The sequence below is a fragment of the Chamaea fasciata genome, unplaced genomic scaffold (assembly GCF_029207755.1).
Source record: "Chamaea fasciata isolate MVZ Bird 193981 ecotype frontalis unplaced genomic scaffold, bChaFas1.0.hap1 SCAF_22, whole genome shotgun sequence".
In the NCBI taxonomy this organism is placed as follows: domain Eukaryota; kingdom Metazoa; phylum Chordata; class Aves; order Passeriformes; family Sylviidae; genus Chamaea; species Chamaea fasciata.
In genome coordinates, this window is record NW_027094107.1 from 6,136,980 (window position 1) to 6,164,957 (window position 27,978).

At 39.3% G+C, this 27,978-nt stretch overlaps 1 protein-coding gene across 3 annotated transcripts; it reads left to right on the forward strand.

Annotated features, from left to right (window-relative positions):
* The first annotated feature begins 3 nt into the window (after positions 1 to 3).
* Positions 4 to 27,978, forward strand: FMR1 (fragile X messenger ribonucleoprotein 1). 3 transcript variants are annotated; one of them, XM_066202301.1, is made up of 15 exons: positions 4 to 238; positions 8,345 to 8,397; positions 9,004 to 9,097; positions 10,088 to 10,159; positions 10,437 to 10,585; positions 11,594 to 11,687; positions 11,784 to 11,900; positions 15,182 to 15,352; positions 15,458 to 15,536; positions 16,832 to 16,941; positions 20,300 to 20,386; positions 21,294 to 21,489; positions 22,813 to 22,956; positions 24,262 to 24,344; positions 25,999 to 27,978. In XM_066202301.1, the coding sequence occupies exons 1-15, from the start codon at positions 188 to 190 to the stop codon at positions 26,158 to 26,160; spliced, it is 1,662 nt and encodes a 553-aa protein (XP_066058398.1). In that variant the 5' UTR covers positions 4 to 187; the 3' UTR covers positions 26,161 to 27,978. The 3 variants fall into 3 exon arrangements, with proteins under 3 accessions (XP_066058398.1, XP_066058397.1, XP_066058399.1); XM_066202300.1 differs by having other exon boundaries at positions 8 to 238; positions 22,777 to 22,956; XM_066202302.1 differs by having other exon boundaries at positions 13 to 238; positions 22,777 to 22,956; positions 26,050 to 27,978.

Sequence of the window (27,978 nt, forward strand, 5' to 3'; positions counted from 1 at the left end):
GGCCCTGCCTCCCCCCGCCCGCCCAGCGCGGCCACACCCCCCCCGGGCTCGGCGTGAACCGAGCGCCCCCGCCCCGCACACACACACACACACACACACACACACACCGCTCCTCCCCCGCCTGCGCCGGCACAGAGAAAGGGAAGGGAGGCGGTGCCGGGCCCGGGTCTCCCGCACCGCGCACAACATGGAGGAGCTGGTGGTGGAGGTGCGGGGCTCCAACGGGGCCTTCTACAAGGTACCGGGTGCTCGCGGCCGGGCCGGGCCCCCGGGGAGGGAGCGGGGACGGCAGCGGGAGGAGGAGGAGGCGGCGGCGGCTCCTCCTCCTCCTCCCCGCGCTGAGGGAGAGCGGAGGCCCCGGGGCAGGAGGGAGGAGGGAGAAGCGGGCAGGGGTGGCGGAGGCCGCGGCGGTGGCGGCGGGGAGCGAGCCGGGAGCCGGCGGGGCTGAGGGGCCTGGAGGCCCGCGGAGCGGGGAGGCCTCGGGCCTTCCCCCTTTGTGGGAAGGGGCGCCCCGGCCCGCCGCGTCCCGGCGCCGGGCGAGGATCAGCGCCGGGATGGGGTGTTAATTGCTAAATCCTCAGCTTTTGTCGCCGCTTAAGGAAAGTCTCTGTGGCCGTCCGGGTTTCCAGGAGAGCTGCACTGCATGAGCACGGCCTGCCAGGCGGGGAGGAGGGGGGCCCTCGGTAATACACGTTCCTGATGAAACGCCGTGCTGGATTCTTGCTCCTAATGCCACGGCAGGGGAGGCTGCCCGGTGATATTAAAGGCAGCATTGCTTGGCCAAGTATATATCTGTTTTGAGTCTCTAAATGCATGTGGATTTCAAATGTATTTCCTGCTGAAATGACTTAGTCGCATTGCATGTTTGTTTCCAAGCCCTTATGCTCAATAAAGCCATCACTGAGCCTTGACCATACGAGCGCTGAATATCTTTTATTAATACCGTGTAGTATTGTGTGGCTTTGCGTGAGTTGGGTTGTATTAATCGGCTTATTAACGGGGTGTAATTCGTAGTTTTACAGAAAATAACGTTGGGATGTGGTAGGTTTGGGCCTGCTCTCACTGACCTGTTATCAACACAGCAGGAGCAGCCGTGGGTCAGTCCCTGCGGGTGTCCCGTGGTTTAAACGCTCCTGGGGCTTTAAAAACGGGGCCTGGTTATTGTGCGACATCCAATATTTATGTCAGCACTGAAGGGCCGGGTAGAGTTTCACACTCACATGTTCCCCTGGTGAGCCAGGGAGATCTCCACATGATACAGCTCCAACACCTCCGAGTTTTTCTAAGGAAAAAAAGACCTTTTAAAAGTTTATTTCTACTATAGGTGTGCTAGCATCCTTTGCTGAAAATAATTTTATTTATTTATTTATTTATTTATTTATTTATTTCAAAAAAGATGTGATACAAATCAGTGGTAAATGAGCATCCTGTGAGTGAGTTCATCCTGTGGTCAAAGTTCCATATCTGTGTATTGCTTCCTGGAATTAAATAATCTAGCCCTTTTAAAAACCGGTTTTACATTTTTAAAGGTGCAGTGTTTGGTTAGAAAGAAGCAGAAGGGAGTAAATACATTTCACAGCAGAACTTTTACTGAGGCTTTTATCAAATCAGTTCCACAGTGCTGTGAAGGAGATGATGACATTAATGACATGGTGCATTCTTTAGTGACAAATATTACTGAACAAACCTGGGGGGAATTGAAAACTTCTGAAACTTTTATTGTTTATGTTCGAGTTTGACCCCATGGGGCCCTGTCCCCTTGTGTGTAGGTGAAAGTTTCATTTGAACATCTGCTCATGGAGTTTATTCATGATTTAATGTGCCCAGGTTCTCACCCAGACATTGCCCCGAGCACTGGGGTTATGTTTGTCCTTTAACTTTGAGAATTTTGACAGGGTTTTTGTTTTCTTGCTTCCTCTTTATCACTAACCAAGAAGATTTGGTTGAATTATCTGAAGGGAAAAATGGGCATATGGAGTTATCTGTCTTCACCTGAATCACCTCTTTAGATGGAGCATCACACTTAAGATAAACGCAACATACTTTTTTTAGAAGAATAAAAAAGTGGAAATTGTTTTGCACCCTCATGCAATCATGTTCAGTATAAACCAGCAATTTTCCTCTAGTTTTCCCCTAGTTTGAATTGCTTGAATTCTAGTTACAGATTTTTCTTTCATCATGATGTCTGAGTATCACTCTGTTAGAAAGTAATAATTTTTAATTTTTTTCTTGTGGGTTTTATGCCCTTCTTATAGGTTGACAATTAGGTTGTAAAAAATGAATGTTAACCCAGCATAACAAGAAGTGTGCAGTGATGTCAAGTGTGAATTTAGTTGCAGGACAGTTTTCTTTTTTCATTTTAGAAGTTTCTTGAAGCAAACAAACCAGCCAAAAGGAAAACAATCATTTTATCCAATCTCATGATTTGCTGACAACTGGTGAAGATTTCTTTGGCTTTGAATAATTCTGAGTTAATGAAATGGTGAATTTTTTAGGAAAATACCCCTCTCTTGATGCTGAGACATGGAATGGGGAGGAGTATGAGGCTGATATAGTCAGGATGGGACAAAGTGGCTCAAGGAGGCACCTGATTGTGGCTTCAGCTTTTCCCATCCTCCTTGTAGGTCTCTCTGAGCATTTCTGAGTGCACCCAGCAGCATCTGGATCTTGGCAGGACAAAACTGCCCCAGCTAAGCCCTGCTCAGAGTAATTATCCAGTGTTTTCTGAGAAATATCCAGAGGAAAAAACATAGGGGATGGTTTGAGGATTCCTTCACAGCCAGCTGTAAGATCTGAATTCAAATTTCATCCTGCTGAGGTGCACTGGCACACTGGAGTGTGTTGCTGTGCCTGCTGTAGTGCAGCTAAATCTTTCTGAATGGAATTAAAACAGTGCTTAGTGAATACTTGGGACTTTGATGATATTTTTTTTCCCTCCTTGCCTAAGATGAATGGCAAGCAGAGTGCAGTAAATGGGCATGATTCAGGGGTAATTGACAATCTGGTACCTAGAGATGCTTAGTCATGACTTGCTGTGTGTGTGCTTGGGCCCAGAATCCTTGGAAAGAAAATGTTGGATTTTCTTACTTATTTTCTGGAGGCTAGTCCAACAAACCAGGGGAGGGAACTGCCTTTTTGCAGCTCAGAGCCAGGTAACTCTATCTTGAAGATGTGCAGGATTAGGACAGATCTTTTCATCTTTTTTCTTGTCTAGGAGTAGTAAATTGGGGTTTGAAGTTCTTATTCACAGAGGACTAATAGACAGCCTTGGCCTCATCTTTTTTGGGATTAGCTTTAGGTGATTCCCTCTCCAAGGGGACATGCTGGATGCCTTTCCAACATGGGATTGATTTTTCTTTTCCAGTTTGGGGGTGATTCTGTCTTGTGTCCTCTGCTAAAGATGGGAAGCATCCTGTTCGTGAGGCAGTCACTTTTGGAATGGTGTTTGCTGTTAACATCTCAATGTTGTCTGTAACCCAATTTTTGCCACTTCTTGCTCTATAACCTTGTGAAAATCTTCCACTTTCTCCAAGTAGTTCCAGTGCCTTGCTGCTGTTTGCTTGGTTTTATAGATAACTTCATTGAAGCTATAACTGATCAAATAATTCATCTTTCTCACTACTTTATTGCTGCAGGTCTCACTGTTAGCAGCTGTTCCTGTGGCCCTCTGTGTCCATTTTTTTTTCTTTCCCTGTTCCATACAGACAATATCTGCAGTCTCTTTGTACATTCCTGAGCCTCTCTGCTCACTCCTTGTGAGGATGATGCCTGTGCCCTTCTCCCTCCTCTGGTGACCATTCCTGTGACTGTTTTTCTTTCCCTGTTCTGTTCCTTTGTATGTCCAGCCTTTCTCAGCCTTGATTATCCACCGAGTTCCCTTTTGACACTCTCCTTCCAGCAGGTATGGAACGTTACAGCACTGTTACACTAACAGTAGATGCACCTTTGTTAGCAGCATGGCTTTTTTATGGTAAAAAGCATATTTTTCTCTACTTTCCCTTCTTACAGTTTATTATCCTCCTGTATTAAAATGGTTGACAATGCTCACATCTGATGATGTGAGCAGACTTTAAAAAAAGCAAAATTTCATGGCAGTTGAGGCCTCTTTTTTTACTTTGAAGTGTCTGTCATTCCATTTAGCATAAAAATATAAATATGCTGGTGTTTCCAATAATTCTTATTTTATAAACAAATATTTTTTAAAAAACTTAGGCCATATATTTACATATAACCATTTTTGGAATGTGAAAGCTTATGTGTTTGAGAAATGCCATGCTGTAAACTTTTTTACTTAATTCTATCTGAAGCTTGGAGAGAAGTGAAATGGTTTATGTGACTCAGCGTCAAATTTGGTGTAGAAAACTTTTACCACAGTCGATTTTTTTTTCCACATTACAGAAGAAGAACCAACCTTTGCCATTATAAAATGTGCTTCTGTTCACAGACAATTTTTGTGTACTTTTTCTTGGTATTTCTGCTGTCAGCAATTGTGGTGTCTCAGCTGCTTCAGCCTCTCACTGTCCTGTTAACTCATTTTGCTTCTGTCCAGTCTCACTTTGTTTTTAAGACATCTCATCTTTGTGTCCAAAGTGGCCAGAGCCACCGTTCTATCCCCTCATGGGAGTGCATTTTAATCTCACATATCTGCACGTCTATGTTTGAATTTCCATTCCTACTTACCCTTTTTATCTGAAAAAGGTTGATGAGTGATTATTGTTTTTCCTGTGATACTTTGTGTGAGATCAGAGCCTCTTCTCTGTCTTTACTGACTCCTGGGGCTGGCCTGTCCTGTGCCTGTGAATTTGGATTATGGTGTTAAAGTCTTCATGTCTCTTTAGCACTGTGTGTAATTTCACAAGTAGTACAAAAACAAGACTACCAAACAGTTCACATAAGTATTAATTTTGGTTTTCCAAAAGCATTGCTGCTTAAAAGCTAGGTTTTTTTAAGGAGAACTTAGAAATGTTTCAGATCTTTCCTGTTTGTACTTGGAAGTGTGCAGATTGATATCTATAGTGCTGGTGAGTCCAAATACATTTTTGTACTACAGATCCGTTTAAGTATTTATACTGGAGGAAAATTCACATAATGCTGGGGTCCAGGTAAAGGTAAAGTGATGTGATAAGTATCTGACATTCTTCTGTGTCACAAGTAACTGGAAAACAAGGAAAACCCCATTTCTCTGGAGAGACAGGATTAGACAACTAAATATTAAGGGCTGTATTAACAGTCATTAATATATTTTGTGTGGTTGTTTTCAAACATAGTAAATATCACAGAGAGGTGTGCAGAAGTGTTTCATTTATGAAACACCTGAAATACACTTGAAATACATACATGAAACACAAGTGCATGCTTGAAGTTAGATATTTGGCAAGGCGTTGTTCAGTCTGTAATTAATTCAAAATTTATTCCAATGAACTTTTGTAATTTTGCAAGACCTTAAATTAGAAGTCAGACCACAGTGTTGTGACATCAGCGTTTTTGGCCAGACTGAAGGGAAAACCAGGTACTCATCTGTTCCTGTGGTTGCCTCTTCTGAACTTGGTATAAACTAAAGAAATTGAGATTTGTAATTTCCCCTGGCAGTGTGTGTGCTGATGCTGCCTGTGTCAGGTCAGCAGTTTTAACTTGTGCTCCTGGGTCAGGGTCCCTCCAGTTCCCGGCTGTGACCAGAGCAGTGTGGAGGAACTGTTTGAGGAGAGCTGGGACAGGACAGTGGAGTTCATTCCTCTTCCTGCCAGCTGTGTCTCTCAAGTTTTACTTTTTCCAGATAACACGATTGCTAAACTTCTTGAAAGTCCATGCTGGTCTTCAGCTCAACTCTAGATTTATTATTTGTTGCACATCCTGGTTTACTTATTAATGCTACATTTTAGCATTATTACCTTTAGTGAGGTGTATTGCTGTGGTCCCCAGGATTCCGCTCAGTGTGGATTGGATGTTAGGAGCTCTCTTCCATCTCTCTCTGGATATGAGATGGAGTTTTGCTCTCTGCTGCTGTGCTTGTGAGTTTTTCTGCCATTTTCTGCCATTTTTTCACAGTGCTGTTTAGAACACCTTTTCATCACCACAGAGGTGATGACTTTGCCCGAAGTATCTTTCATACAAGTAAAGGTGATTTTTTTTGACATTTTATAAATATGAGAAAATGAAGTATCAACAGATTCTTTCTCAGGGCATGGCTTGTGTTACTCGTTCCTGTTTTCCTGAAGGCTGTGAAGTGTTGCTGGTATCATTTCTGTTGAATTTGCTTTGTAAAATAATCTCTGCTTTTACATCCACAAGTATTACTATTAATCCTGGTCCAGTGTGTGGCCCAGAGGAGCCACACCTAATATGTGGTAGTGATCTTAGTGTTTTTCAGATATTAAAGGCATCCATTTCAGCTCCATATCTAAGAGCAGGTGCTTTGAAGTTGGATGTTACAACCATTGGAAGAAATGTGGGTGGAGTTTTGCAGGTGATCTGTGTAGTGTTGTGAAATGAGTCAGGATCACCATTGTGTTGTTTAAATGCATATCCACTTCTGGAATCTTCTTACAGAATACTTTGCAATATGGAACACAAGCTAAATGTTCAGTATCCATAATGATCAACTGAGAGCTCTGTTGCCTCTTCATGTAAACACCATTTCTGGGCTGCTGGGAGCATGATCTTGAGATGTGGTCTGAAGTCTTCTTTATACCCTGTCATTGAAAAACATCAGCTGTGCTTGTAATCCCCTCTGAAGGAATATGGAATTTTGGAATTCGTAATTATGCAAATAATAATTGGAGACTTTTTTTAAGTCTCTTTGGCTTGCTGGCAAAAATAAAGTCATGTTCTTAAGAGTACTGAGAGGGGAGCAAGGTGCAAAAGAATTTTTTGCTGTTGTCACTGTGGTCTTCCTTTGACTTCTATTCCCAGTGGCATTGGTTATGTTGCAGTTATAACTGGGATGGTTTTTTCCTTGTCCTGAATGACTCTGAGTGGTGACATTCATGTGCATGTGCCACTTAACTGTAATTAAATAACAGTTCTGGGAACTCTCTGTTAGTCGTTGGGTGTTTCTCTGCTTTGGTACTAAGATACTGCTGCAACTCAGGAAATATTTTGGAGTACTTTATAAGGCAAAAATAGCAAAAGAATTTTTTGAAAACCATTTGGGTTCCAGATAGGAGAGACTTACCTTCTTGTGAGAGATAAGATCTGTTCTTGTGCATGGAAACCTGCAAGGGCAAGAATAATAAAATGTAGAAAAATAAAATGTTCCATACTTCATTAACTAATTCTTCTACAGAAGTGGTAGTTGCTCCTAAATTATTTTCAATTTACTGAGAATATTTTTATCTACTAAAGTGAATCTCCATTAGGAGAACAAACTTCTCCGTTCTTTCTTGCTCGTGGGCTTTTATCTACCTACCTTGCAATGATACTGTGTGTGGACTAAGATTAGTGGAATACTCAGCACTTCAGCAGCCTGTTTCAGAAGTTCATAGTGATTTTATAAAAATAAAGAAAAAAAACCCCACAACCTTTTCATCCCTGGTTAACCTGTGACCTCCATTGTTTCAGGCTAAGAAAAATATTTTCATTGGTAAATCCCAAAACCGTTTGAGCGCTGGTCTTGCTGTTTTGTAGGTGGGGAATGGGGGGGACATTTGGGGCTTTAAGTTAATCACTGATCAAATCAGAATCAATCAGTTGAGTGCATGGGGCCAGGAGGAGCCCTGGGTGCTGAATTCTGGTTCTGTCCTGTGGTGGCCTGGAGAGCACAACTGCTGTCCATCCCCCCCCAAAAAAAAGGGCAGGAAGACCCCAGGGCATTGATCTGAAGTTTGTGTTCTACACAGTTAGTGTGGTGAATTAGATATTAAATATTAAATCAGATTCTGCTGAAATGGATGTAGAGGAGTTTTGTTATTGCAGTGTTCAAATGTACTTTGAGGTAAAGAGAAAAGAGACTGGACCTGGGGGTTTTATGGGCTTTGGTTTTGTTTGTTTTTTGAGGAATACTGACGTTTTATTTCTGTGCCTGTCTATACATTAAGTGTGATTAAACTCTTGAACTATCTTGTCATTTCCTACTAACCTTTCCTGTTGCTTTTAAAAGGTAGAAAAATCTCCATAGCTGAGGCATTCTGTTTGTGTTTCAGAGCACTGGCAGTCATGAACCCAAGGAGGTTACCCGCTTTCAGTGTGTGTTTTATAGAAGTCTACTGCAAATCAAAAAGACTGACTTTAAAACATACTTTTATTGTGAGATTCATTAATATTTGTGAAAAGGAGATGTTTTACAGGCTTACAATTATTTTGAAAGTGTCCCTAAGCATACCATAATTATACTTTGTTTCCTCCACAGGCATTTGTAAAGGATGTGCATGAAGATTCAATAACAGTTTCATTTGAAAACAAGTAAGTGTATTGCTGGTGTTGTACCTGTAAATGACAGAGTATTAACCTTGCATTTGATTGACCTAAATATGTAGAGTAGTCTGTATTAGATACACTAAACATGCTGCTGGCATGTTTGAAAGTTACATTTTCTGATCTAGAAACCAAATTTGTCCAGTCTCCATTAAAGAAACTGAAAATTAAACCTGTATTCAGACTGGATCCTGATCAAATTTCATAACATATAGTAGAACCGAAGAAAAAGAAGATACAGGCTTGTTTTGAAGGAAGTGTCCTTCACTTCCTTTAGAATGCGTTACGAAATATTTTTTTAATCTGTGTTTCTAATGTTGGGTTTGAAAACCATACCTATAAATATTAGAGGAAGAACTTCTACTAAAAGATTCAAAAGACTGCAGGTGACATCAGGGTTTCATTGAAGATACTTAATGGTCATTATGACGTGTTTTTTCTTATGTATACATTGGAACACATTACCTTTAATTCATATATGCACAAAAGCTCCACAGAATTTGAAACTGTAAAATTAATGGATTCAAAATGTTTGATTTCTGTTCACAAAGAAGATGAAAATATTTAGACCATTCACTGTGTTTTTGTTTGTAGCTGGCAACCAGAGAGACAAATCCCATTCCACGATGTGAGGTTCCCGCCACCTGCAGGCTACAATAAAGACATCAATGAAAGTGATGAAGTAGAGGTGTGTATGCTCCATCAATAGTTCTTGTCTTGGGAAGCGTGGAAAATGTCAGCCAGGCCACTGGAAGGTTTGCTTCCATGTTAGGTGATGTCACCTTTTTATTCCAAGTACTGCAGAAAGCGCAGTGTCAGACACATCACCAAACCCAGAGTTTGTCACTAGTAAACCATGTAAATTCCACGTACCACAAAAGGCCATGTCAAGTTCCATGTGCCATGAGCTCCATGCTGAGTTACAAATAGGCTGGTGGACAAACATGATCAGTGTTGCATTCATTTCATCCAGTCCTTTGTAGGACTGGATTAATTCAGAAATTGGTGATGAGCTGTAGTTCTAAAGCTGTAAGGTAATAATGTCTCTATTACCAAAGCTTCAAGCTGAATCAGATAATTTGCATTATATGTGTGTACATGAAAGCATAGAAATGCATGTGTACATGTAAATACTTGAATGTGTATGCAAAGAGATTGACTTCAAAGCAGCATATTCCTAAAAACTCCTTATTTTATAAAATTGTATGCACTTACTTTTGTAATTAAAGAACTTGCAAGATTTGCATTTTGCTTGCATGCTCTGTAAGTTGTTATTTGAAAGATAAGAAAATGGTCAAACTTCTGTAATGTGGATGTGGCTGACAGCATATATGTGCTAGAGAAGTGCAGGTGTGTGACCTCCCTCTCACCCACTGCTAGGACCTCATCAGGCACAATTAGAAATACTGTTGATTAAGTATTAACAGATGTAAAAGTCTGAGTTCTCTGTCTTTTCGCTGCATGCAGGACTGAAGCAGCTCATGCCAGTAGATTGGGCACTGTATTATTTATTACTATTTATCTGTACAGTCTTGCTGTTACATGCTTTCTGTGTTGTGCCCAGGGACTTTATGTACCAAGTTGTTTTGCTGGATTTTGTTCCTATGGAGTTCCTGATCATATTAGTGTCAGCTTTTGTGATGTCTTTTAAGAATATAATGTATGTATTTTTTTTCAGGTTTATTCCAGGGCAAACGAAAAAGAACCCTGCTGTTGGTGGTTGGCTAAAGTGAGAATGATAAAGGGTGAGGTAGGAGTATGCATATATACATATATATATATTTTATATTTACTTATTCTTTTTTCTTTCTTTTCTGTTTATATATTAATGTGCACTGTGGTTTGAACTAATCTCTCTTCATTTTTTATGAGTTTCTTGAGTAGGACAGTTGCAATTACCATTAACCTCAACCCAAGAAGTCAAATTTGACTTGTACAGTTAACAACAGTACCTTTTCCTTAATAGTGTAATGCTCACTCATGTCATAAAATATGTGGCTTGGATGATTTTATTATTTTTATATCAGTTCTACGTAATAGAATATGCAGCCTGTGATGCTACATACAACGAAATTGTCACAATTGAGCGTTTGAGATCTGTGAACCCCAATAAACCCGCAACAAAAGATACTTTTCATAAAATCAAACTGGCAGTTCCTGAAGATTTAAGGCAAATGTAAGTACAAGCGTTTCTTTATAACTTGGTTCAGAGTGTGGGTAACTTCTTAAGCCTGAGACAAGAGGAATAAAAGTGCTTTTTTACCACTTATAATTAACTTTTTGATATATAAGAGTGTAAAAAATACAAATATTGATATGGTCGTACTTCAAAAATAGAAAAATTGATTTTTGAATTGCAGTTTAGTCCTGGAGGAAAAAGCTCTTTCTTTGAAATTTTAAGGTTTGTGTGTGGTACAGATTTAGATTTTTATTCTTAGAGCTGTTCAGTGATGTGCACAGATTAATCTGAATCCATTCTTGGTCAGCTTTTATTGTTTGATGGCGGCTCTGGGAATAGTTGAAGAATAATGAAACCTCACAGGGTATGATAACCAAGCCAGCTGGCTTTCTCCTAGACCATGGACATGTTGTTCTCATATAGATACAGCTCTAAAAGTCAGATTAATACTGACTCCCCTTGTTTACCTTCAGGTCACTTTCTGCTTTCCTTGAGATGCATGTTATTGCCTCAGTGTGGAATGAGTTATAAATTCAGGTTAGACTAAAACTTCTGCAGTTAGTGTTAGAGCATGCACAGGTTCACTTGGTGCTGAGTGGCCACAGGAAACCTGGAGAAGCCAAGCACAGCCTGGTATGAGCATCAGATCATTAGAATGCTGCAGGGGTTACAATGAAATCACACATTTTAATGGTTCATGTGGTGTTTGAAACCCTCAACTTGCTGATTATAGTGATTAGAGCTTTTTGATGTAGTTTTGTTTAACTTGTCATGTCACAGATATACATACAGGAAATTTCTGAAATATTTCTAATCCTACTCATGTAAACAAATGAAAGAAAAATGAGTAATGTAAATGATAACAGAATAAAATAGCACCTGCTTTGAAAGGGAGAGCTTGGAAATCTTTATTTACATTCTTTGTATTAAGGAATGACACTTTTTGGCTGTTAACCATAAATGCAGTGGTTACTATATTTAACTTTGCTCCATTTTTCTTCCTAGGTGTGCCAAAGAATCTGCACATAAGGACTTCAAAAAAGCAGTCGGAGCTTTTTCTGTAACATACGATTCTGAAAACCACCAGCTTATTATTTTGGTAAGTCCAAAGGTTTTACTGTACAGTTGGCAGTGGCTTGTTTGAAGAGTCCATGTGTAAAAAACATTGTTCATTATGTGTTTATTAATAATTCAGTCAATCAACGATGTGACCACGAAGAGGGCCAACATGCTGATTGATATGCACTTTCGGAGTCTTCGCACCAAGTTATCCCTGATACTGAGGAATGAAGAAGCCAGCAAACAGCTGGAGGTATGTTGCTTGTTTTCCCTGAAGTAATTTGAGTGAAACAGATGATTTAAAAAAAAAAAATAAAAATCCCTCGTGCGTTTCTTAGCTGGTAGGACTTGCATTGAGGTGAAAGTAATGATGTACTGATAATAATCTAGGTGGTAAGAAAGGCAGATGGAAGTGTCATCCAACAAAGATGTTTACAGTTACAGGGCCTGTTCTTTCAAAGACTCATTTTTATCAGCAGGATTTTGTGGGGGATTTAATACAGATATGTAGACACACATACCACATGTATTTCCTTCATATTTTGAAGCATAAAATAGTTAGCCATCGCTGCACAAATAATGCCCCGTATTTGGTGGCTTTAAAAATAGATGGGAGTGAATGCATCATGATACTGATAGGACTAGAACTGGATCTAGCAACATAACCCAGCGGAAATGAGATGGAAGGGGTGAAAACTGATGTTGGTAGAATGTATGAAGGGATAGGTTTGTCTATAGATAAAATGTTAGGAAATAATCTTACAGCAGATACAGCTTCTGATACTCCTGTGACTGGTGAGTAGGTGTTGACTGGCAAGAAGCTTGAGTCATACTTGTCCATGGGTAAAAGGAAAAAAAAAAAAAAGAAAAGAAAAAGAGTAGGCTAGGAAATAAGGGGTTCTTTATACATCAGAATTAACATTTCTTCATGGTTTTTCTCCTATCTACAAATTCAAAAAATAGCAGAATTTCTGAAAACTTTCTAGACTCACTGTCAAGAACCAGAGGTACCAGTTAAAGTGCTGTAACTCAGTTTGACACGGGTTTGTACGGGCAGTGTTTCTGCAGGGCGAGGTTTCATCCCCCCTTCCCAGGGGTTGCATGTGTTTGAGGTGGGATGTCATGGTCAGGCCTTGTGTATCCAGTGGGTTTTACTCACTGTTACAAGGAGTTCTCACTTCTGTTGTTCTCTCTTTAGTATCTTGATTTTTGTGTTTCAGAGCTGAAATCCAGGTTTGTTTGGGTGTTGGTTGTTCTCAGGATGAAGGATGGACCGATTTTTCCTCATTGGTGTTCCTCACTGAGCACCCCAGTGTAGCTCTTCAGTAATCATTCTTCTTTATCCTCCCCAGCTGACAGTTGTGTGGGCAGTTTACCTCTTGAAGTGCAAAGTATTATTTTGGAGGTGGGAAGAACAACAGCCTCTTTAGAGCTAATTCCCTTTACATGCCCCCACAAATGCATGCACCAACAACTTTGTCATTGATTCCTTTCCCAAACTCATCTTGGATTCTTCTTCTCGTTGTAACACTGAGTCGTCGTGCTGCTCTGAAAGTCTCAACCTTGATTCAGTTCTCACTAGAAAACCATTGTTAAACTTCAGTTTCTACCTAAGCAGTACTTAGGTAAAGGTTGTGAGATAAATATCTGTATATACAGTTAAAATTTGTGTGACAAAAGTTGGCTGGTATTTTTCATTTTGGCATTTGTGTTTCTTTTGTACTTAGAATAAATATAAAATCACTTTCATCCAAAGTTGAAAGGAGGGGCTTCAGATAATAAAAATCGTACTCATGATTACTGTTGAGACACTGACATGGAGTTAACACTTTGGGCTTTCCTCCATTATGAATAGCAGTTCACAGTTTTCATCACATTAAACCTTTATATGTGTCTCATAGTAACTGAACTTCTAAAGTCTGCCACTTCTTCTAGCAGTTTTGCCTACTTTTTCTAAGTCATTTTCACTAGGCCAGCTTCTTTTGTTCAATGGAGTTTTTTTCTGAGTGTGACTTAGCTGTTTTGGGTGTCCTTCACATGCTAAAAAGCCTGAATTTACAAGTGGTTTGCATTCTTGTTTGTATTTTACTGTATCTAAGTAAATTTCAGAATTCAGTTATGGATGCTGTATAGGTATTAATACATTACTTGCCTAGATGTTTCTTATTAATGTATTGGAGGGAAGTAGAACACAGAGTTTCTGATGTTTAAATAGAACACACTTCGTAATAATTTGCAGAAAAGCTAATGCTGTTTGATTGCAGGCAGTAAAACTCTGGTTTGACTGTCAGAGCCAAGGTCCTCAGTGATGATGCAGCTTCATCTTTTCTGCATGTCGTAGATAGTTAACAACTGATCATTGTCTTGGTCATCCTGTTCTCTCCTCTTGTTTGGCTGTCTATAAAAGATGTCAACTAGTAAATTAGCATTTGGATTGGCTGTTGAAATGTAGAAATGTGAGCAATTATAAATAACTTTTGCTTTGCAAGTTGTCTGTGATGTAGCTGCTGAAGTGCTTGACTGGACTCTGAGTATCTGAAGTATTCCATAACACTTGGATACTTACACCACTATCTACTGTAACTAGTTCTTTGAAATAGTGATTTAGCACAGGATATTTACCAACTGCTTTAAGGAGGAGCAGGTCAGAAAGCAGTACCACTTCAGCTGGAACAGTATAGGGCTTGTTGTGGGCAATTCCTTAATGTTTTCTCAACATCTGTAGGGTCTCATTTGGCTGACATTAAACTGCTAATTTGAAGTGTGTTTATGTATGTCTTGACAGCAGTTACAGCTTTGATTGCAATGCAGGAACATGGACAGGATTATATACCTTGGCTTTTATCTTCTTTCTTCCTTGCAAAACGCTCTTTCCTTAAAAGATTATCACAGTTGGAAATTCTTTATGTTCCCACAATCCATTAAACTGTTGTTCCTTTCCTGAGTTCTGTTAGGCTCACACTTGTGAGTGCTCAGTCTGACCCTTCTGTCTTGATTGATGTGTGATTCCTGGATGAAATTCTGAACATATTTGTTCTCTGAATTCACACAGTTTTTGTGTTGTCATGCATAGGCACCGATTCTTAATTTTTGTTAAAGTGAAGTGGATATCCAGAGTTGCTCTGTTTTATATATAATTTTGTGTCAGTGGCTGAGTTATTGCAGTTTCATCCACCTGTTGAAATTGATGCGGTTTGTTTGGTTTTTTTTTCTCAGAGATCATAAGGTTTTATTTAATAACCACCGCAGTTACTTTTTTACTACCTTATGAGTTCTGTCTTACCTAGTAACACCTGATAGCTGTAGCTATTAAAGGGTAATTTAAAGTGGAGGTATCAGCACAGCTAGAGGCCAGCCTTATGTTAATATTTAAAAGACTTATGAAGGAGACCCCTTGGTGTTTTTGAAGCTGAAATAAGTGCAGTAAAGGGATTGATTAAATAAAAAGCAGGGTAAGCGCCTGATTGAAAAATAGGCTTGAGATTTATGTTGACTTCTCTCTCCAAAGTGAGCTGACATGAGACTTTTTTTCAGAGTTCTAGGCAGCTTGCGTCGCGGTTCCACGAACAGTTTGTAGTACGTGAGGACCTCATGGGTTTGGCCATTGGCACTCACGGTGCCAATATCCAGCAAGCCAGGAAAGTCCCTGGAGTGACTGCCATTGATCTTGATGAAGACACTTGTACATTCCATATTTATGGGGAGGTGAGTTCCTTTCTTTAGCATTTCAGAAAACACTGAAAGAAACAAGCAAACACAAACAAACCTTGGGGAAATGAATCTTGTTTCTCTCACCTCTTTCTATTGTAGGACCAAGATGCGGTGAAAAAGGCAAGAAGTTACCTTGAATTTGCTGAAGATGTCATACAAGTCCCAAGGAATTTAGTAGGTATGTCAGTTCTGGAGGCTGCCTCTGTGACAGTGAGGAAAAATGCCTTCTGGGAACTGCGCTGAGCTAGAAGCAGTGTGCTGATGTTGAAGTACAAGGCAGAATAATTTCTGGATTGAGCCAGAGTAAAAAATAAAACTTTTTTATATTTATTAGTCAGGTGCTGTTCTATTTGCCAATAATCTATAATGAAAGAAGGTACTCAGAAGTAGTTTTTGACACTCAGAACAGCCTTTGTCATTGAGGAGGAACATACTGTCCATTACTTCCCCCAGACATGTCCAGAGATTAGTTCAGCTGTACAAGAAATGAATCTGCAGTTTCATATTTTCATAGAATATCTTTGATCATTTCTTTGATTCACATTTGTCTTTTTTCCCCTTTTATTTTACAGTATGTTTAGAAACAGTACTGTGGGATGAACTAGGAGTTAGATATCAGTGATGAAGAAAATCTATAATACTTCCAATTGCCAAACACTAAAAAAAAAGTCCTTAAGAGCCCATGTAGCCATTGTATATGTGGAGAAATCTTTTAACAAGCTTTTGATGCCACAAAGCAAAACAAAAAGATGTGATTTCATTCAGCAGATAAGAAAAGAGCGGAGAAGATACTTCATGGATAACATAGTCCTAAAAGCAAATGCTTTAGTAGGTTTTCAGGGAGTGTATGAGAGCTGGTGTTGAAGCAGTGTGAAATTCTGCAGTGGGACAAGTACTAAGAAATGTGGCAGCTCAGCTCTGGAATTGATTAAAAGCAGTTTTCCCTTCCCTATTCCCTCCTGGTTTTACTGGTGAGAAGTGAAAATGATAGGCTGCCATCATTATTTTAACTTGAAATCTTTAAGTCTGTTTCTCTTTAGAACTTAGCAATTACATTTTTTGGCAGGATTTTCATTTCTGCTCTTAATTCTTGACCTGGATCCTTTAGAATATAACTTTGGCTGAACCCTATGTTACGTCTGAAATAAGCTATGTTTAGTAATTTGGCTTTTAAAATTCCTAGTAGTTTGCTCTAAAAATGCAGAAGACATTTTTAGATTTATACATATATATATATATACACTTGATTTTTTTTAATCTAAAGAAAATGCAAACAACCACCTTTTTCTATTTAATTATATTTTTAAAAGTTCAAACTGAACAAAAAAACCCAAACAAAGGAAGAACCTTTGGCCATTTTGGATAAGTTCTTGCACTGGTACTTAAATAGTCTTGTCTAATTAGAGTACAGCAATACTTTCAGGTTTGGGGGAAAACCATAAAGGCGGAATGTTCTGTATGTTCTTTCTGTAGGAAAAGTAATAGGAAAAAATGGAAAACTGATTCAAGAGATAGTGGACAAATCTGGCGTTGTAAGAGTGAGAATTGAGGCTGAAAATGATAAAAATATTCCACAAGAAGAGGTATGTTTTCAGTTAATATAATTTTTCTTTTTGTTAATTGGTTATATTCTACCCAATGATAAAATAAATTCTTCCTTGTATCTTTGTAGTGGTAAGATAAAGTGTTGATTAATGTGTGTTTTCTGATGGATTCTATCTTTTCCTAATTATGCTGAGGGGCATTTTGATATAAATTTGGCTTCTCTATGTTAGAAAAATGCTGTGTGAAATTTATTGTTGGTGCATCCTCTTAGAGATTTCATGTTGTTCCTGTTGGAAGCACTGACATTTCCCAGCATGTGCGAGGCCATAAATCCATATATATGAAACTTGCTGGTTTCATTCATTGATCTGCTTTAAGTTTGATTTCTTAGGTTTTACCTGGTTTACCAGGTTTACCTGGTTTAATTTTTCATTAGCAATTTCTTCTGTTGAAGTGAAAAACTTGTGCTTTATGTTAAAAATATTACCTAGGTCCACAAGAGCCTGTCAATTGTGGCCTAAAGAAAAAAACAGTCTTGAATATTGTGAAATTCCAGGTTTTCACAGCCTTGTAAAGGGCCTGACTGAAGTCTCAAACACTATAATTTGAGGCACTTCTGTGTGGGGCTGCATTGAGGGGCAAGGTTGCAGTATGCAAAAAAACCTGACAGCGTGAAAGTTTGAACATCTTGATGCCAAAAAGACTCCCTGCGATTTCAGATGTGAAATGTGCTTCAAGAAAACTGAGCTGCCTTTCATTTACCTCAAAATCCAAATGTGTACCAGCTAAGAATCTTTCCTACTTTAAATAAGCTATGAAATCTGGTTTCTAGAACCCTTATGATCTTGCTTGACTAGTTATTTCCTCTTTATAAGACTTCCTGAAAATCCACAATCCAATTCCCATCTTTCTGTACAGAGTGGCCAAGCAGTTAACTAAGGGCTTTTTACTCTTTTACTAGTTCTACATCTGTCTGAAAAGGGAAATCGTCAATATTTAGACCTAAAGGTTTCACTGGTCTGTCGTATTCCATTTCTAAAGATAAATTCCTGCAGCATAAAATGGAATTAATTTAATAAGCAAGAGGGTGCTGCTGTTGCTGCAGGCTAGAGAATCACAGAAGGGTAAAAGAGAGCTCATGGCTGCAGGGAGTACATCTGGCTTTTTTTTTTTAAATTCTGACTTGAGAAAGCTGATTTGCTTACAGTTTTCTGTCCAAAATGCAGCTTTTAAGGGTTATCTTGAAAGGTCTTTACCTGTCAAGCTCTGCATTCATGCTTCTGTTTTACCTGTTAATGACATTTTTAACACTGACATTGCTTGTACTGCTTCTTGTGTTAGTTGTGTCAGGCCAGGTGCAATACAGAAACCCGAGATCAGACTTAAACAGGTAAGAGTTAGTATTTGTAAATTGAATGGAGCTTTATTTCAACTACAAAACCCAAATACTCTTCCCATGTGTGAATTTGGATATTGCAGCCCTTCTTCTTGTAGTAGAACAGTAGTTCAGTTAAATTTTAATACAGCATTTGGTTCTTTTTATGTGACTGAGATGCTAGAATACTGCCCATTAGTTTCAAGTGCAGTTTTATGCATCCCATAATTTTATAACAGGGTATCTTCAGGCTTTTCGTATTTTCATAGGAGATAGGTACTGTTTGTTATAGTAATATATATTAACTTTTACCTCTAAATTTATTATGCACGTAGGGTCTGCTCAGTATTCCCCACTTGCAGCCAAGTTGAACACAGGTACTTTTGCTTTGAAGACAAAAATAAGGCTCAGTAAATCAGCACTTTGCTGCTTTTGTACAGCCGAAATTGCTTGACGTGGTTACCAGCTCATATTGTTAATAGCTGCCATTGTTATACCTTGAATCCACTGCCAAAAGCAACAGCAAGCATTTCCTTAAATGCCCTTTTAAATCATTTGTCTTGTCATCGTTTAATAATTGATACTGTGAGCTAGTTAATGCCAGTTTAGTAGAAATTTCACTGCTCTTTATCAGGTTGTATAAAATATTTATGAAACTTAAAATACCCCAGATAATAAAACATTTCGGTCAACAATGCCTGTGGCTAAGGAATTTCTAATGCTCATGAAAGTCAGTGTTGATGTTGAGGTTCCTTAGGACTAGAGGACTGTGTGTAGATCATTTTCCCTGGTTGCTTTATGTAGATGTGTAAGGTCTAATGTAAGATCTTTTGCCTTTAAAAGAAAGGGAGGGGGGAAGAAAACCAAACAAAACCTTAAAAGTGGAGACAAATTACAGACTGGGCACTCCTGGGCAACCTGAGCATAGTGTGCTTTTCATTTTTAACACATTTGTGTCTCAAAAATCATTTCACTTCTGCAGCAGACCTTCCTTTGGAATGCAGTTCTGTGAAGGGTGTGTGTACAGTGACAATTAAAGGCTTCTTTATAGGTAATGATGAGATAGGAAAACAGTATTGGGGATAATCAGTAGGTGTGCCAGGCTCTGCTCTGCAGTGGTTTGGGCTTCAGCAGCTGGCTGTTGGAGATGCCCAGGTGAATGTCTGCAGTGCCCACTGAAGCTTCTCCCGCCCAGGTGATGCTGCAGCTGCTGGAGCAGTCAGGTTCCCTCCTTGGGCCTGTGTGGGCTGCACTGACACCCCTGAAATGCTGCAGGGACCTGTCTTAGTGTCAGAAGGTTTGGTGTAGAAATTCTCCTTGTATTGCTGAGGTTTACTTAGTTTTCCACACTCAGTGATGCCCTTTTAGATAGATTTTTTTTTTCACCTGCTTTGGCTGCCTAAGTTAATCTTCAGGTGTTTTGTCTCCTGATGTAATAATCTGAGACTTCAAAATTTCCAGATTTATATTTCCCACACATTTATTGGATCCCTGAACCTGCTTGAAGGGTAGAACTGTAAGGTAGAAATCATCACCTGAAGTACTGACTCTTTCTTGGATATTTTTTGGCTTTTTTTTTTCTTTACAACTGTGGATTTTCAAGAAGGATCAGGTTTTGTTTTGTGACACAATGTTAATTTGATTTACTTTTTTAAAAGATCAAAGGTAGACCAAAAGCAGCTGGTGTGAGAGAATGGATGCCGTCAGCAAAGGTGGTATAACTTTGAAGGGAGGAAACATAAAGTGTTCTAAATTGACTCTTTTTCACTTGTTCAGAAAAATAAACATTGACATTGTGATGCAAATGATCTAAATCTGCTTATTTAAGAAAGCTCTTTGCATGAAGGGAATTAGACTACATGGTGTAGTCAATATCAGAATTAAAAATATGCTGTTGTCTCGCTTTTTCATTTTTGCTTGTGCATGGTGTAAGAATTTTCGAGTTTTACAGTAATAAGTTTGGTTCTCTTCAGAATTCAATGCCTACTCAATAACCAAAGCCTGTTGTTACTGTATTTTAGGGCATGGTACCATTTGTGTTTGTAGGAACCAAGGATAGCATCACTAATGCAACTGTTCTTCTGGATTATCATCTTAATTATTTAAAGGTGAGTATAATGGTGCTGTTTTACCACTGATCTTTTTTCTGTCAGTACTTAGGCTGGTAACAGTGCATGCTCTTACGTTTCCTCCCATTCCTCATACTGTTCATTGTCTTTATGTAGAGTTTAACAGCAGAGTGCCTTTTTATGAAACAACAGAGTTACATCAGAACCGTTTAATAACTTTGGCATTTGTTACGTGCAGCAGTGTAAAGAACTTGTGCTCTGATCTGAGTGCTTTTTCTTGATACTTCTTAAACAAACCTGGATTTGTCAACAGTGCCCCAGGAAGAATTGTGTTGGTAGCACATAGATTTGAACATTTGATGGTCTTTCTGTTAAACAAGTTATTCTCAAAGCTGAGCTGTTCTTTGAGTATCAAATCAATTGCAATATTTCAGTGATTTTTCTTTCTGAGACCTGCATGTGTGCAAGAGTGAGAAGACAGAGATAGTGCTGAAGGCAATCCTGCCCCTGATATATTGCAGCTGTGTTAATTACCAAAGAGTTGGGACCAGCCTTGCTCTCACAGCTATGAGAGTGATGAAAAGAGTGAGCGACCTGGTAGAGATCAGCTGGAGTCTGCTGGCCGTACTGTGAGGAGGAAGGGACGGGAGGTCATGCCAGGGACAGAAAGGGTCAGACAACATCCAGGGGACAGACAGGGTCAGGTAGCCATGCCAGGGACTGGAAGGAGCAGCCAGACCTGCAGAAGGAGGAGAGAAGAAGGAGAGAGAGCCAGATCTGCATGGAGCTGCCCATGGGAGGCTCCATAGAAAAGGTACGAGAGGCTTTCAGATAACAAGGTGCTGATGCTTGGAGCCTTCTTCGGTGTCAGTCGTTCCTCCTCTGTCACACGTGCAGCTGGTTAAACCGTGCTTGTACCTGACTCCCTGGGCTTGTGTTTGCACAGGAGGTGGACCAGCTGCGTTTGGAAAGATTGCAGATCGACGAGCAGCTGCGGCAGATCGGAGCCACGTCCAGGCCCCCCCCGAACCGCACGGACAAGGACAAAGGCTACATGACGGACGACGGGCCGGGCCTGGGCCGCGGCAGCCGCCCCTACCGGAACCGCGGCCACAGCCGGCGCGGGCCGGGATACGCTTCAGGTAGGGCCACCTGCACTTCCCACTCTGCCCTCCTGGTCTCCTGATTGCTTGGAAAAGGAGACTGCACTAGAGCTGTTAAAAACGCAGTCAATATTGAGTGTTAGTATTTGAAGATTATATCCTGTAAGAAAATCCTTTGGAGTGTAGTGCTTTCCTGTAATCTATGCTGATTTCCATGCAGTTCCTGCTTCTTACAGCGTGCTTGTGTCCTCTACATTGTGGAGCGTATCTAGTCATTCCCTAACTCCTTAGGGTGAGGATTGTTATTTTGTCTATATTTTGAACAGTTCCTGACAATGAAGTCTCAGTTTTCATTTAAACCTGTGTGAGTCTATCTGAATATAAATATTTATAGGTGAAAATAGTGTGTAGCTCAATTTACAGAAAAGCTATTTTCTTCATATTAAATTGAACTTTTATGTTTTTACTGGAAGACCGTAGTCACCAAAATAGTGTGTTACTCTTTGAAACCTTGGATAATTCATTAATGAATGATTTTCCAGATTGTGCTTCTTCAGAGCAATCTATTACTTCATTATCCATAATGTAGGTCAGCTGGTGTTTGTCCTGACTGAAAAGCACATAGTGAGCTTTATAAGAAAATCTTAGCTTACATTCTGCATAATACAGAATTAATGTTTTTGTGGTGTTTACTATTTTTAGAAGATGTGAACTCACCTTGCTAATAATATGGGTTATGGGAGGAAAAATGGGGAAAGAACCAGCAGTTGTCAATGAAGGTGATCTGTTAATTGGAAAAACTGCAATGGCCATTTATTTGATTGGATACATTTCTAGCATTTTGACTTTGTTCTCTGCTTTTGTAGTCTGTTACAGGCTGTTTCGTGATGGAATTTTTTTCTTTTCATAGATGAGTTGCAGTGGTGAGAGGAGACAGGACAGGTTATATTCAGAACTTTCAGTTGTAGAATACGAAGGAGTCTAGTCTCTTAAACTTACGTTTTACTAGACTTTTATTACATTTTGTAGTATGTTCAGCAATCTGTTGATATACTGTTAACACCAATTTTAAGCATGTGGCACACTTAATTATTTAGCCTTAGACACAACAACTAACGTTTATTAGTCTGTCTTGCATTTTGAAGAAGTAATATATATTATGCACCTTTCTGTGTTACATATATTACAGAGTTTGGGAGGCAAAAACATCACAAAACTGTCTATTAACAAAAAAAAAGAAGAAAAAAAAATCTAAATGCATTCTACTCTAGTAATTTCATGCTAAGCTACACTGGCGTGTTTGGATTTTTTTCATCCTCTTGATAGGAACTAATTCTGAAGCATCAAATGCTTCTGAAACAGAGTCTGATCACAGAGACGAGCTGAGCGATTGGTCGGCGGCGCCGGCGGAGGAGGAGCGGGACAATTACCTGCGCCGGGGGGACGGGCGGCGGCGCGGCGGCAGCGCCCGGGGCCAGGGCGGGCGGGGCCGCGGGGGATTCAAAGGTAAAGAAACGTAAATAAACCACACCCCTGCGGTGTCACTGTGCAGTCCTAGAGCAAACTCCCTGCTGCTTTTCTCCTCTGCTCCAACTCCCCCCCTGCCGGCCTCTCCTGTGTCGCTACAGGACATAAAACGATACGCACACAGTCAAGTAGTCAGGGCAAAAAGAGAGAAGTTTATTTTTCTGCTTGGGTTTATATAGATGTTTGGACAGTGACCGTGGATTGGAGGATGAGGTTGCCACCTCTCCGACCACTGGTCAAACTAGAAGTCAGTCAGTTGTCTCTCCCCAAGACAGGAATGAAAAACAAGGACAGTTACAATAACATCACTTTGTTTACATGAAAATCTGAGAGAAACTCCACTACAAAAATGCAAACATCAGAAGGCTGAGAAAGATCAGGGCGACACTCCTGACTTCTCTTTGTCAGTCTTTTAAATGGAGTATTTTGTTTCAGATGTGTTGAACGTTGAAAAGAGGGGAATAATTCTTTTTGACCTGCTTTATGCTGGGGGAGTTTTTCCTATCGTTTGTTTTCCTGAAATGCCTCTTGGCATTTGGGGGCTGTTGTGGCATTTGGCCAGTTTGTGGCCTGTGCCGTCACACATGGACATCAAGGAATGAAATTCTAGTTTTAGTAGATACAGAAAAATCTTTTAAAATCTATATTGCTCACTCCGCTGTCCATATGCACATCTCCTTTTTTCATGGACCAGGATAATACTGTAATTTATTGTTTAGTGGAAAGAACCAGGGAAAAGTAAGATGGGAGAACTTTAAAAAGTTAAATACGTATACTCCAACATATGTTGTTTCATTCTATTTGTTTACATATGATATTTCATTATATTTATTTGTTAAAATACTTTCTTCTGCAGCTCTGCTTATTTGTTAAAATGGTTTTTTTTTTCAAAATATGGATGCTGCTTAATAAGACTTTTTTGTAAGAAGGTAATTATAATTTAGGAAGCTTATAAGCCATTGAAAAATGTGAAGGTATTAAATACTTCTGATTGTGTACTTCTTTTCTGTGGTTAATATTTTGAAAAGTGGATTTTTTCAGTCAGCAGTCAGTCTTTTTTAAACTCTGGTGGTTTTAAACACTGAGGTTTTATCTGCATTATCACCGGAGAACATTTTCTTTAGTGATTCCCGGCCCATAGTTTAAGAACTGTTGTTAAATGTTAGTAATAATATTTATTCATGAGACAGAAAATTCTGAATTCCCTACTGCGCTTGTGTAAAATTGAAGTGGCAGAAGATCATGTCTTTGTTGAACAACTTGGTTGATTAATTCTTCTTGCAGGCAACGATGAACAGTCGCGAACAGACAACCGTCAGCGTAACTCAAGAGAGGCAAAAGGGAGGACAGCAGACGGGTCTCTTGAGGTAACTCTTTCATTTGGCAAGTCTGGATGGTTAAAATTGCATCCTGTCACACAGTAAGGTTGAGTGACACTGTAGCCTTGTGATTCCATGTTCTTTGACTCCCTAATCACATCTACAAAAGTAGCATTACAACATGACACAGATGCTCAGGACTCCAAATTTATCCAGCTGTGTAAAGATGCAATTTTGTAATGCCATGTAGCTCTGTCTGGTGAGTCCCAAGGATTTACTAACCAGCTTGATTTCAGTCTTTGTTCTTACTAGTGCTTTGGTTTAGCTTTTATTGCTTGCTGTGTTGTGTATTGTTGTCTATCTTCTATGCACCCGAGGGAAGAAAATCCTTAACACTATATAAAAAGAGTGTTTTGTAGCCAGAATCCTCAGAAGGAAAGATTAAACTTCAGAAACTGCCTTCACTACTAAATGAAACATTTGCAATTGAAGGCTATTCAGTCTAGAAAGTGAGTTTAAAATGACCATCAACTTTTTCAAGTAGCAGATTTGAAATATCTTGTAACTTTAAATATTTTTAAGCTTTTTATAAAGATATTTCTACACTTCTTTCAAATGTTTTATTTCATGAAGTTATCAAGATGATGCCTTATGTATATATTTTAACCTCCCCCACGTGGAAACTGCTCTTGCTTCAAATGGTAGTTTACAAACCTTCTACCATTTCTTACTGCATAGGATGAGTAAAGTTGGGAGGAAGAAGCAAAGAGCAGCTGCAAGCTGCGGCCTCTGTGTAGTGTTAGCAGGAGTCACAGCTCCAGTGGGACACAGACGTGACTCTTGGCTTGGTTTTTAGAAAGTCTGGTTAAGAAAGGGACAAAACAGAACAAGTTTTTGAAATGGGAGTGCTGAACTTTAAGGTGTAGTAATTGAATATGCATCTGAAATGGAAATAATTAACTTGGCAAAACAAAAAAAAAAAACCAAATAATGGCCTGATTAATGAAGTAGGCAGTGAGGAATTGTGGTGCTGAAAAAAGCCCAAAAGGCACTTAAATCATGGGGGGTTTATCTGTTGCTCCAAGATTTGGATGCAGTGACATGTTACAAGAAAATAAGTACTTGCATGTTGTTGAAATCTGGCTGATCAAGTTATAAAAATCTTGTCATGTATCAAGGAATAATCAAGGAATTTTCCCCCTTTACAAGCATAAAAATTTGCTTTCAACACGCTCTCTTGAAATTTTTTACGACCACTTAAAAAGGCTGCAGAAGTTTTTTGGGTGCATTAAGTGGATCATCTGTCTTCAGATTCAAAAAAGGTCTGTGTAGATTTTTTTGAGATTCAGAAAAGCTGCCCCATGGAACAACACTGTCTTTTGAGGGCGTTGTGCATACAGAGAGTCGGAAGTCAGATTACGAGAGGTTGAAATAATGTTCCAGAGATCCATCTGATACTAATTCAACTTTTTTGTGCACTGGAAATTTTTCTCTTAGCTTCCAAGGCTAGATAGATGGGAGAGGATTTTTTGGGTCATATTTGAACAGATAAAAACTTACCCACCCCTGCAGCTGGATCCAATTAACAAAGCCATGAGGGGCTGGCAGTGTTTGCTCCTCCCAAGGAGGACAGCCAAGGTACAGAACGCCCAGGGGTGGAGGAAAAGAGGAGAATGCTTTATATAACTGTGAATTGTTGCAGATGAGACTTGACTGCAGTAATGAAAGGAGTGTCCACACTAAAACCTTGCAGAACACCTCGAGCGAAGGCAGCCGGCTGCGCTCGGGCAAGGAGCGGAACCCCAAGAAGGAGAAGACGGAGAGCGCGGACGCCCAACAGCCGCTGGTCAACGGAGTCCCCTAAACTGCATAACTCTGAAGTCACATTTCCTATACTGTTCCAGTAATTCCTATTCCATGTTAGAGAAAACTTGTTTAGGCCAAAGACAAATAGTAGGCAAGACGGCGCAGGGCATGAAATGAACATATGTTCTCTGTTAGCCTTTTTTAACATCAACAGTATGCAGTTGTTTTCAGAATAAGAAGTTATTCGAATATTTGCATTAAAAAAAAAAAATACCTGAACTTCTGAAAAATCGCTTCCAAGTACATATTGCAGTTCAAACGATGAAAGAATCTTTTTTTTTTGTTTGTTTTAAAAATACTGAGCTGTGCATTGGTAAACTTTCTGTTCAGTTGTACCATTTTAACACATCGGGTCAAATTCACTGCTCAATTTCAATTTTCAGAATAAATAGTGTTTGCAGTAATCAAATTGGCTTCTGTTTTCAATCTAACTTACCAGTTCTTCATGAAATGCTATGTCGTTTTATGTCCTGTGTCAGTTCACATTCTGGTCCACCTTTTTCAATATTTTGGTGGACCCTGAAATCTGTGTGATGTAACAATTGTCATTTTCATTAGCAAAAAAGTTGTATGATCTGTGCCTTTTTTATATCTTGGCAGGTAGGAATATTATATTTGGATGCAGAAATCAGGGAAGATGAGTTGGTAACACTAAATGTAAAATATATGTAGCAATCCTTGTCAGACGTTAGTACTTTATAGACAAGTGCATGCTTTCCATAATTTTTTCCTTACATAAACATTCAGTTAGGCAGTTATAAGAATAGGAAATTTATTTTGCACTGAAGATTTGGCAAATAGTGTTATTGAAAAAGGGGTGTAATTTTTTTCTTTGTAGGCAGTACGGAAGCTTTTTTTTTAAAAAAAGAAAACTTTAAAAAAAAAAAATCTTTCCGTTGTGGAAAACTAAAAAAACTCATTGTTACTGAGGGAACAAGTGTAACATGTTCACAAGCTAGTAATGTGTGCCTGCTGTTTGGCCAGATGACCAGCCTAAAGCATTGATGGTTTTCATCCTCCCAAAATTTTTGAATCGCTTCTTTTCATTTGGGGGCTATTTCGGGAGAGGTAAGAAGAAAGTCACCACATGTCATGCCCTGGCAAGTACAGATACAGTAGTTGAAAATATTGAAGGTAAAACTAAAGTTCTTCATATTTTGAGCTGCAAGGTCCTAATTCCCAGCCGATATGAAGGTGTCAGAATTGGATCCAAAGTACAGCTGTACACCAGGGAAGGGTGGGAAGTGGTGGGAGGAGCTGTGCTTTCGTTCATTTCTGATCACACGTTAAACTTACTGGGCACAACTGCATAAGGACCTTCATTTTAGTCCATTTTTGTTCAGATTACTCCAGAAGGAGAGCCACTGTTTATGTACAGAATTGTACAAACTTGACCTTGCCTCTGATGTATTTTGTGAGTTTTGTTTCTTTGCTTTCTTCATTCTTTTTTTTTTCCTTGCATACAGGTGAGCATACTAAAACTGGCAACGAACTGCACATGATTTAACAAATATAAAAATGTCTTAAAAAGTATTGCCAAACATTAATGTTGATTTCTAGTTATTTATTTTGGGAATGTATAGTATTTGAAAACAGAAATTGGTACCTTGCACACATCATCTGTAAGCTGTTTGGTTTAAAATACTGTAGATAATTAACCAAGGTAGACTGACCTTGTAATGTAACTGCTCTTGGGCAATATTCTCTGTACATATTAGCTACAACAGATTGGATTTTATGTTGACATTTGTTTGGTTATAGTGCAATATATTTTGTATGCAAGCAGTTTCAATAAAGTTTGATCTTCCTCTGCTAA

What these genes read in the sequence shown, in the direction of transcription:
- FMR1 (XM_066202300.1), top strand. Translation starts at nt 188, where the DNA reads ATGGAGGAGCTGGTGGTGGAGGTGCGGGGCTCCAACGGGGCCTTCTAC. An exon ending in CATTCCATATTTATGGGGAG is followed by an intron (nt 15,353 to 15,457) that starts GTGAGTTCCTTT and finishes TTTCTATTGTAG; the next exon opens with GACCAAGATGCGGTGAAAAA. An exon ending in ATCATCTTAATTATTTAAAG is followed by an intron (nt 20,387 to 21,293) that starts GTGAGTATAATG and finishes GTGTTTGCACAG; the next exon opens with GAGGTGGACCAGCTGCGTTT.